Genomic DNA, 10,338 nt, shown 5'->3' with positions numbered 1-10,338 from the left:
CTTTCCTTGATTTCAGTTTTTATCCATTGATACATTTTCCCAGCAACTGAAGACAACTTCGTTATAATAAACACTCACTCCCAGGGTCTTGGAGTTTGCAGTCCCTTCTCGTTTTCTCATGAAGCAAACATCTCCTTCCCATCCTGATCTGTCCCTGGTCCTGAAAGCACCCTGGTGATACCGAGGCACAGCACCTATGACCTGGCACTAGAATTCACAGTCAAGGTAGAAACTTATCACATCCCATGGATCTTGCAACACTCCGTGTGCACTTGGCAACCAAGCAATTTCATTCTCCCCTAGCACTGAGGAGCTGTGCCCTGGGGTGAGGCCCGGACCTGTCCAAGGCTTCTGCTGGCCCCTGTAGAGTGGGAATGAAGAGGGTCCTGCATTGGGCTCTGCATGTGTCTTCAAAATGGATTTAGGCCTATACCAGACATCTCACATCTGGCATAACATATTTATGACCAGGACATTTCTAGAGACACAGACAAAAGCTAACCACCTCCCTCCTGAGCTAGGATGGAAGGGAGGAGGGGACTGTGGACTCCAGGTAATTCCCCCATCACCACTGTGACTCTGGCATCCTCTTGAACAAGGCCAAGCACTATCCCATAGGAAGAACTTTGTATCCCCTAGAGAATGAAGAGAAACTCAGCTCTGAGCTTTTCCATGACCAACCCAGCCAAGCAGCAAGGCTGGGCACAATCTGGGTAAAGATGTGAGCCCACACCGTGGGATCAGTGGGTGAAGGAAAATCGCATGGGCTGAGGGGGTGGGTAAGCAGGGGCCACCCCTCCTCTCTCTGTTTCCTTTTGGGTTGAGCCCTTCACTGGAAACCACAGATCTCCTCCAGCAGCAGCTCCTGACTCTGCTGATTTGCATCACGGGCTGTTCTCTTCAGCAAAGGTATAAGAGAGGCCTGAGAGGAACCTGCCCAGCCTGGCCTCGGGAAGCAGCCTTGGCGGTGCCTCAGCCATGGCCGGGACCCTTCTCCTCCTCGGCCTCCTTGCTCACTGCACAGGTGCTGCCCCCAGAGTCTCACCAACCTGCCCAACTCCAGGGCTCCGGGTCCAGTGTGGCCCTGACTCTGAGCTCAGCGGGGCCCTGCCTGTGGTGGGCAGGATGGTCATGACCCTGCTGCAGGGTGGGGGCTGTTGGGGCTGAACTCCCCGCACACTCTGCTCAAGGCCTTGTGAGAGCCTGAGCGGCTGCACCTGCCAGGAGAGAGTAGTGGGTTTTCCGTTCAAAGGCTCCACGCAACAGGAAAGTCCATGGGCCACTGGCACTGGGGCTGATCGCAGGGGTTACCTTGAGGGTTCACAGACTCTCCGGAACTTGTCCACATCAGGAGGGCAAGGATTTCATAAAAAGGCTCTTTTACCTGCAACTTAACCTCTACTTTTTTTCTTTCTTTTCCTTTGCAGGCTCTGCGGTCTCCTATGAGCTGACTCAGCCACCCTCGGTGTCAGTGTCCCCAGGACAGACGGCCAGGATCACCTGTGGGGGAGACAACATTGGAAGTAAATATGTGCACTGGTACCAGCAGAAGCCAGCGCAGGCCCCTGTGCTGGTCATCTATGATGATAGCGACCGGCCCTCAGGGATCCCTGAGCGATTCTCTGGCTCCAAATCAGGGAACACCGCCACCCTGACCATCAGCGGGGTCGAGGCCGGGGATGAGGCTGACTATTACTGTCAGGTGTGGGACAGTAGTAGTGATCATCCCACAGTGACACAGGCAGATGGGGAAGTGAGACCAAAACACCCTCCCAGCGTCTGCCACCCTCTTGCTCCAGCCCCGGGAGGCCTGTGGATAAAGCCATGAGTGAATCTGGCCCAGTTCACCTGGATCTGAGCCTTTCAGGCGCCCTTCCCTCCAGCCCCCTCCAGGAGTCTCTACAGAGCATACATCAGGCAGAGACATGGCCTGGAAGGACCAGAATCATCTGGTGACTTGGGGCTGTTGTGTGAGTTAGAGAATGAAGGCCTGGGTAGAAAGACAGACAGAGGCAACCTCTGTCCACTGTCCTGCCCCTGGATGGTCATATGGTTGGGACAGGGCAACTCCTGAGATCAACGGTCTGGATCAGGCCCCAGAACTGCTGCCCAGCCCTGCTGAGGTACTGGCCCCAGGCTGTGTGGCAGCCTGTGATTCCCAACAGAGCAAACCAGAGGAGGGGACACTGTGAAGTCTGCCCAGATCCCCTCTTCCTTGTGACCCACCTGGCACTGCTGAGAAGCCCAGTAGCTTCTCAGAGGTTGTTTTCAAAAGAGAAATAATTCGCAACTGCACATGACATAGACTTGTTGCTAAATCCCATGGGTCTACAGTAGGATTCTCCTCTGAAGCCTTGCCTTAAGCACAAGGTTTCAGTTCCTATGTCCAGTTCCTCTATTATGGTAGAGTCTGCTAGTTTCTCAGTCCCAATAGCACGACACTCACACCCCTGCCTGCACCTGCAGCAGAGCCTTTCTGCTCTTGGCCCCAAAATAACAAATGAGGCATTTCTCAGACCCATGATGTATGAAGTGGCACAATCTCGGCTCACTAAAACCTCAGCCTCTCAGGTCGAAGCAATTCTCCCTGCCTCAGCCTCCTGAGTAGCTAGGATTACAGGTGCCCACCACCTTGCCTGGCTAACTTTTGTGTATGTAGTAGAGACAGGTTTTCACCATGTTGGCCAGGGTGGTCTTGACCTCCTGATCTCAAGTGATCCACCCACCTCGGCCTTCAAAAGTGCTGGGAATATACACGTGAGCCACTGCACCTGGCCATGTTTTTCTTATTTTTGCTCCTCCTCTTTTCCTCAACACCTCAGGTTGGTGAACTGGGGAGATTTTGAGGGACAGGCTCAGTGCTCCCTCAAAATTCCCCTGTCGCACATCGCTGAGGCCCTGTCCTGGAAACTCCCCAAAAGTGGATGGTCTCCCTATAGGATGGGAGCTTCCAAAATGGCTCCACAGGGAAGAGTTAACGTGAGTCCTTTCCTTCGTCCTCATTGACATCCAGCATTTGTGATTTCCATGGACATCAGTACTTTTGTAGCTGAAATCTTTATTAATCTACTTAAGGAGATAATTAATTTAATAAATATTCAAACATTAGTTGCATCCAATATTTAAATTTCTTTAATCAATTGGTAAACATAGCCATGATTATATATAGTTTAGGCTTCATAAACTTCGATTAAATGGATTTTACGAAAAACAAAGTAACCATTTTATTCTACCTGTATCCTATATCAATATGTTGTGTACTTGAAATATCCACAAGAAAATGTATTTCAAAAATCAAATTGTATTTATTGCCTATTGTTGCATAAAAATTGCTCCCTAATAGTGAGCATGGTAAAAGAACATGTGTTTGTGATCTTGTCACTTCGGTGCACCTGGAATTGACAGTCGCTTAGTTTTGTGGTTCTGGCTCTGGGTTGGTCACAAAGTTGCAGCCAAGTTGTCAGGCCAGGCTGCATTCAGAGACCAGAGCAGGTGGCCAGGCCCTGCCTGAGGGGCTTTTACTCTCCCTACCCTGTTTGGCTGATGTGGGAAAGCTCAGAGGAAAAGGAGAGAATGAAGTGTAAGGCTTTTGTCCTGGTCCCCCTTGTCAAAGACCATCCCCTACATGCACCATTTCTTATTCTTTCCTGGGATATCCTAGGCATAGAGCACTGCCCAAGTATTCTAAAGCCATAGAGTATTCCACAGCAGGATTTTAGCCAGGCAACCTCTAATGGTTATCAGCATGATTTTGATCTTACAAATCACACTGCAGCGAGCATCCTGTGCAGACTCCTTTGAGCTCCTGTGTGCATATGAACGTAGGATAAATTTCCAGAAGTGGAATTGTTGGGTCAAAAGGATGTGCCTTTCTAACTTTTACCCATTGTTTTCACATTCCCCTCCAGAGGGGTTCTACCAGTTTACAATGCCAGCCCTAAATATCGATTGGAGTACATTGCTGAAAGTGCAAACGTTTGCCAACCTGTGAGATATAAAAAATTATCTTCTTGCACTTATATTTTTGATTTCTCCTATTTTGCTTGAGGTTCAGCATTTACTCAAATATTTTAGGGCTCATTACTTTTTAGAATTTGGTATACTCTTTCTTAAATGTCTAGATAAGAAGTATTTTAGTCTTTGCCACACATGAGACAACGTTGGGGATAATATGTAGGTTCTGACAGCACCATCTGCAATGTAACCGTTTAAAAATATGAAAACTGCTATCAGTTGTGGGGATATTTAAAAAACATGGCAGGCCGGGGATGTCCCACAGGATGTGGTTTAATGTTCCCTGGTTTCTAGGGTTATTTGAAGTCTGAAAATTGCACCAGCATATGTTCTAGGTGGAGACCTCTTTGTGAGGGACACTGTATTTCACCTCGTACAGTGGCCTGAGGTCTTTCTTTGGATAAGAACATACTTGTACCATCTATTTGGTTGGATCTTGTCTCTGCTCAAGACAGCCCTGTGTCACAAGCTCATGACTTTCATCTTCATCCATTTGCTCTGAGTTTTGTGAGAACTTTAGTATAACAGGAAGAGAGTTTTTTGGAGTCCATAGGATGGAGGGTTGTTGGCTGAATTATGTTCTCCACAATTCAATCATTGAAGCTGTAATGCAGTGTGTGTGTGACCGAAATTGCACACAGCATCTTTAAAGAGGTGATTAAGTGAAAATGAAGAAATTAGGGTGGATTCTTATCCAATCTGACTGATGTCATCCTAGAAAGTAAATATTTGCACACACAGAAATGAGACACCAGAGATGAGCATGCAGAGGAAAGACCATGTGTGGACACAGCAAAGAGGTAGGGACCTGCAAGCCAAGGAGAGAGGCCTCAGGGGAAATCAAACCCACCAACATCTTTATCATGGATTTTCCAGCTTCACAACTGTGAGAAAATATCTTTCTGCCATTTAGATCACTAGCTCTTTTGTATCTTCTTGTGGGAAGTTTAGCAAGCAAAAACAAGAGGGACCTCAAAGACCTTGGATGTGGGAAAGGGAGGAGATGGAGCAGGGTGCAGGAGGCAGGGCAGGGAGGGCCTGGAAGGTCGCGCTCTGAGGTGCATCTCCTGGGTGGAATCTTGACTCCACTCACTACTGTCTGGAGGACTTGGGAAAAATATTTAACCTCCTAATATCGATTTACTAATAAAGATAGGTTTGGAGCATAAGGCTCCCCAACATCCTATTCCATATTATAAAAGTCTTCTTGAGGTAACACTTGTAAAACTCTCACCAATGCATCTGGCATGAATTATGGGCTCATAGGCAGCCCTTCTGAGTGATCTAGTGACCTACAGAAAATGACATTCACACTGTAGGCACCAGGGGGCACTGTGAGGTTTAGTCTGAGGCCCCTAATGTGTCCAAGCCCCTGGTAATGCTCAAATGCAAAGGGCAGTACTGTTGCTTCCTTTAAGGTCCCTTGTATTGGGTAAATCTTAACACATACTTGACCCTTCTTCTGATCTTGAGAAATTACTCAGAGAAGGCCATCAGGCTCACGGCCCAGACAGAACTAGGACAAATGTTTTAGGGAATGCAGAGCAGATTTGCATCCACTGCTCACCAGAGCCACTTAATAATGACATAAGAATAAAGGAAGTAAATTTGCATGAAGAGATTCCCCTTCCTATGATAAGAGAGACCTGGAGGTTCCTCCCCAGCTGTGGGCTCAGAAGCAGAACTCTGGGTCATCTCCACCATGGCCTGGACCCCTCCCCTGCTCATCCTCCTCACTCTCTGCACAGGTGCTGCCTCCCAGTGCTCAGCCCCCACAGAACCAGGGATCGGCCCAGCCCTGAGCCTTAGCTCAGCACAGAAAGTGATGGAGGGTGTGGGGCTCTGGAAATGAGAGCCTCATCCTCAGACACCCCTCCTGTCCTCTCTTGCAGGTTCCGTGGTTTCCTCTGAGCTGACTCAGGAGCCTGCATTGTCTGTGGCCTTGGGACATACAGTCAGCATGACCTGCCAAGGAGACAGCCTCAAAACCTATTATGCAAGCTGGTACCAGCAGAAGCCAGGCCAGGTCCCTGTGCTGGTCGTCTATGGTAACAACTACCGGCCCTCAGGGATCCCAGGCCGATTCTCTGTCTCCTGGTCAGGAAACACAGGTTCCTTGACCATCACTGCGGCTCAGGTGGAAGATGAGGCTGACTATTACTGTAACTCCTGGGACAGCAGCGGTACCCATCTCACAGTGACACAGACAGATGGGGAAGTGAGACAGAAACCCCTTCACTATCTGTGTCACCCTCTCTCTCCAGCCCCAGCAGGATTGTGAACAAAGTCATAAGCAGAACTGACCCAGTTCACCTGGATCTGAGACCTCCAGGCTGCCCTTCCCTGCAACCCTCTAGGCAGGCTCTGCAGAAGTTGGGTCAGTATAGGATTTGAGGCTCTAAGGACCACTCTGTTCTGCTGTTGTTTGGACTGAGGGTGTCTTAGCTGAAGATGATCTAAGTGAAAGGACAATAAGGGGAGACACACAGTCATTGGGTGGCCACAGTCCCTGGAGTTCCTCTTGTGTGGTGACTGGATCTAACACAATGCCTGGACCCTGTGGGCCAAATGCCCTGGATTATTGGTCTGAACTGTCCATGTTTAACTGAGACCCTCAAGCCCCAGCTCCATGCATCTCACATTCTAAACAGGAAAGTTTCCTAGTGAGCACTGTGGCATGCCTTGGCATCTCTGGCTTCATACAGCTCTTCCCCTCTGAAAAATGCCATTGAGTGCAAAGAACAGACTCATGCAAAGATGTCCCTCCTTCAGAATGTGGTTCAAGAACAATGACTGCCTGATGCCTTCATCCCAAAGCCATGCTTTAATTTAGGATGACCTTAAATGCCTTCTAGCTGAGCAGTCAACTGTAACACATTCCTACTCACAGCACCTTCGGTCAGATGTGCCTGGGGTGAGGGATGAGCCTGCGTCTGCATCGTGGGAAAGGCTCTCGCTCTGGGCCCTCCTGAAGCACGAACCTCGAAATGTGGGGATGCAGCATGAGAACATCTTGCTGTCCTGAGCATCTCCCACCAAGGGAGCTGGCTGCGGGGCTGTCCCTAGGATGTGGGTGCCTGGTTACCAGAGTTCTAAGTTCCAATGGGGTCTGTCACCAAGGAAGTGAACTCACTTCTTTAAGGTTCCATATCCTCGTCTCCTTCCTTTCATAAGATCTACTCAGAAAGCCCTGGGCTGCTGGCTGCTCACCCTCCCCCCAGGTCAGCTCCTTACCTCTACACAGGTAAGCCCACCCAGGGCCTGCTTGTACACCTGCGCCTGATGTGCACCTGGGGCCTAGGAATCCACTTGGGGCCTGTGATCCAACAGGGGCCTAATGTGGATTAAAAGTCATTTTGATTATTCCTACAGGGAAGAAAAGGCCTTCTAGCAATAAGAAGCACAGTTTCACATCAAACATGTAAAAATGATCAAAATCTCATGGAAGAAAAGTATCAGTTTTAATCATTGAAATGTTAACTTTTGATAAATATTTAAGTTTATAAGGAAAAATAAAACCATGCTGATTAAACCACAGTTGTAGGGAATGCTATAGAGTTTCTCATTTGTGGACTGAACACAGAAAGCTCCCACCTACTTATGGTCACAATTTTCTACCTTAATCTTCTTAATCTTATGATTAATAGAAAAAATACCATGACAATGATGGTGATGATGGTTGAAGCACACAACTGAGGTTTAGTGACAGAAACATCAGGTGCTCCAGTTACAGTGCAGCTGTTCTTATTGGGGTGGGAAAATCAACCTTGTGTTCAGTATACATGGGAAGCAGGAGTACATGTGGGGAGAACCGCATTTCACTGGACTAAGGTTTTCCTGCACTCTCCATTCTGTGATCAAAAACCATGGTACAGAGAAGAGCATTTCAACCTGAGACTCAGTTACCAGAAATGCACCTGCCCCACCTCCCTGCAACCATATATGCCACCTCTCTGTGCTGAGCCAGAAGGGTTCACATATGGCACAGACTGAGGCTGGACTACATACTTTTCAGTCTCCCAGGTGACAGGTGTTTTGTGGTCACCTGGAGGAGGGAAGCTCCTGGGTTCCATCTTCCTCACCAGCATGGGGCAGCAGAGCTGCAACCAGAAGTTAGTCTGGGGCTGCCCAGGAGGAGCCTAAGAGGGAGGCCAGTCCTGAAGATTCAAGAGGTATTTGAGGATGAATCCTGGGTCTGGAAGCCCAATAAAGTGCATCCTATCCCCTCGGGTTGCAGTAAACCCGTCCTGAGTGCTGCATTCACGCGGCATCTCCCAAATGACAGGAGACGGGGAATAGTGAGGGCCTCACCTAGGAAATGCAGCTGGAGGTGCCTGGGCCCTGGTGTCAGCCTGGGCAGCTCCCACAGGGCTAGGATTCCCTGGGAGACGCCCCGAGGTCGACGTGCTCTAGGAGGAGGGCATAGTGTGAGGAAAAAGTGTTTCCAGGGCCTGAGCCCTTCACCTAGTATTGCTGCCTGAGCCTCCTGCCCCTCTCAGGGTCTTGTCCCTCTCTGTTCAGCAACATTCTGAGGAGCTCAGCCCTCAGTCCTGGGCACTTCCACAGGCTCCCCTGTCCCTTCTCCCTCTGCCTTTCCTTCCAGTTCCAGGCATACTCTGATTCAGGGGCGGATCCTGTGCTCAGGGGAGTCTCAGGTGGGTGGAGTGGGGCATTCAGGACCCTGGTTCCTGGATGGGACATCCCCAGCCTCCTTGAGGAGATGGTTTCCACAGGGAAAGGGATTCTCACCAGTCTCAGGCCACAGCTCTGGCCACCGGGTGGTCTTTGGCTCATTGACAGGATATATGTCATTGCAGGGACCAGGGATCACCACCCTATGGAGCCCACACCCTGTGCAAAGACTGTGTCCCTGGGATTCTCACAGAGACCATGGGGCTTAAAGTTGGATTTCCCATCAATATTTCATGTGAACTTGTAAAAGTCACCAGAAAACCACACTAGATAGAGAACCCTGGTGCTTTATACCATTTTACATAAAATATTGATGGGAAAATAAATAAACAATGGCAGAGCTGAGGATGGCAATGGCTGGTGTACTGTGGAGATGGGGACGGACTAGAAGTATCAACACCATGGGTGAAATGAGACCAGATGTCCTGATGACTCCACATGGATGAGTGGTTCCTTACATGACTCAACTATTCTCACTGAAGTAGGTGACAAGTGTCCTAATGACACAATCCATCATTCAGATGAAATGACCAGGATGGGACATTTCCTCAAGCCAGGAAGACTGTGGACAAATTCATGAGCAGGTCTGCCCCAGTTCACCTGGCTCTGAGACCCTTGGATCTGAGTTCCTCCAGCCCTCCAGGCAGACTCTGCAGAGGGGGCGTCAAGAGTGGATTTAAGACGCAGCTGACCGCAATGTACTGGGGTGTGGGACTCAGCTGTGACTTAGGGAAATGGGGTCTGGTTGAATCATGAGACTGAGGTAGACATCCCTCAGCTGGTCTCTGGATTTCCACAGGTCATGACAAGCCAGTCCTTGGCCTGAATATCCTGGATCAGTCCCCAGACATGAGCTCAGGCTCATGTCATTCTCTACAGAAAAACCAGCGGAGTGGACACTGTGGGATCTGCTCGGATTCCTTCCTCTGATCTCACCCCCGCAGCACTGTTGGGAGCTTGTGGCAGCTGAGAGCTGTGCCTTCTTCACTGGGAAGTGCTGCTCAGCACAGAAAACTGCCTCCTCCAGGTTTATGCCCTTCCTCAGCGAGGTTAGGTTTCATGACTGCCTGAGGCCAAGATCTGAACCCTCTGCCTCGATATAGGAGGACCTGAAATTCCTCCTAGCTCCACAGCTCCCTGTGGGAAAGACTGAGGACTCAATGAGGGTCGGGGTCTCCTGCCCGGTGTTCCTTCCCTTACCTCCTTTCACATCCTCTGTGCATACAATTCTTCATGTCAGAGTCTGTTTCCAGGGAACCCAAATTAATATCACCAGCCATCCCCAACATGGGCCATGCAGGACCTCAGGAGGCCACTGTACACTGGAAAGCACCCATTTATTCCTAAATTAGCATTGTGAGTATCCAGATGCCCAATGAGATCTGAGTGTTTCTTGCACTTGTATGGAATGCAAAGGGAGCCTGAGTCACCAGGTGCTCTGGGTTCTGAGGGAGAGTTGGAGTCAGATCCCCCTGCAGGGAAACCCAGGGCAGGAGGAGAAGCTTCACCCCATGCAGGGACCACAGATGTACCCACAGGGGGAGCTGCAGGATGGACACTGCCCACCTCCACCCTCCACACCCGGGGTAAAAAATCATTCTTTCCACCCCTCCTTCAGCCTATCAAAGTTGA

At 49.6% G+C, this 10,338-nt stretch overlaps 1 gene segment (V, D, J or C); it reads left to right on the top strand.

Moving 5' to 3' along the window:
• The first annotated feature begins 939 nt into the window (after positions 1 to 939).
• On the top strand, positions 940 to 3,362 carry LOC102119605 (immunoglobulin lambda variable 3-21-like). The segment is given in 2 exon segments: positions 940 to 1,024; positions 1,428 to 3,362. Coding segments are annotated over 2 exon segments (447 nt in total).
• The last annotated feature ends 6,976 nt before the right edge of the window (positions 3,363 to 10,338 follow it).

The sequence above is a fragment of the Macaca fascicularis genome, chromosome 10 (assembly GCF_037993035.2).
Source record: "Macaca fascicularis isolate 582-1 chromosome 10, T2T-MFA8v1.1".
Classification (NCBI taxonomy): Eukaryota; Metazoa; Chordata; class Mammalia; order Primates; family Cercopithecidae; genus Macaca; species Macaca fascicularis.
This window is presented reverse-complemented; position numbering and strand designations above follow the sequence as displayed.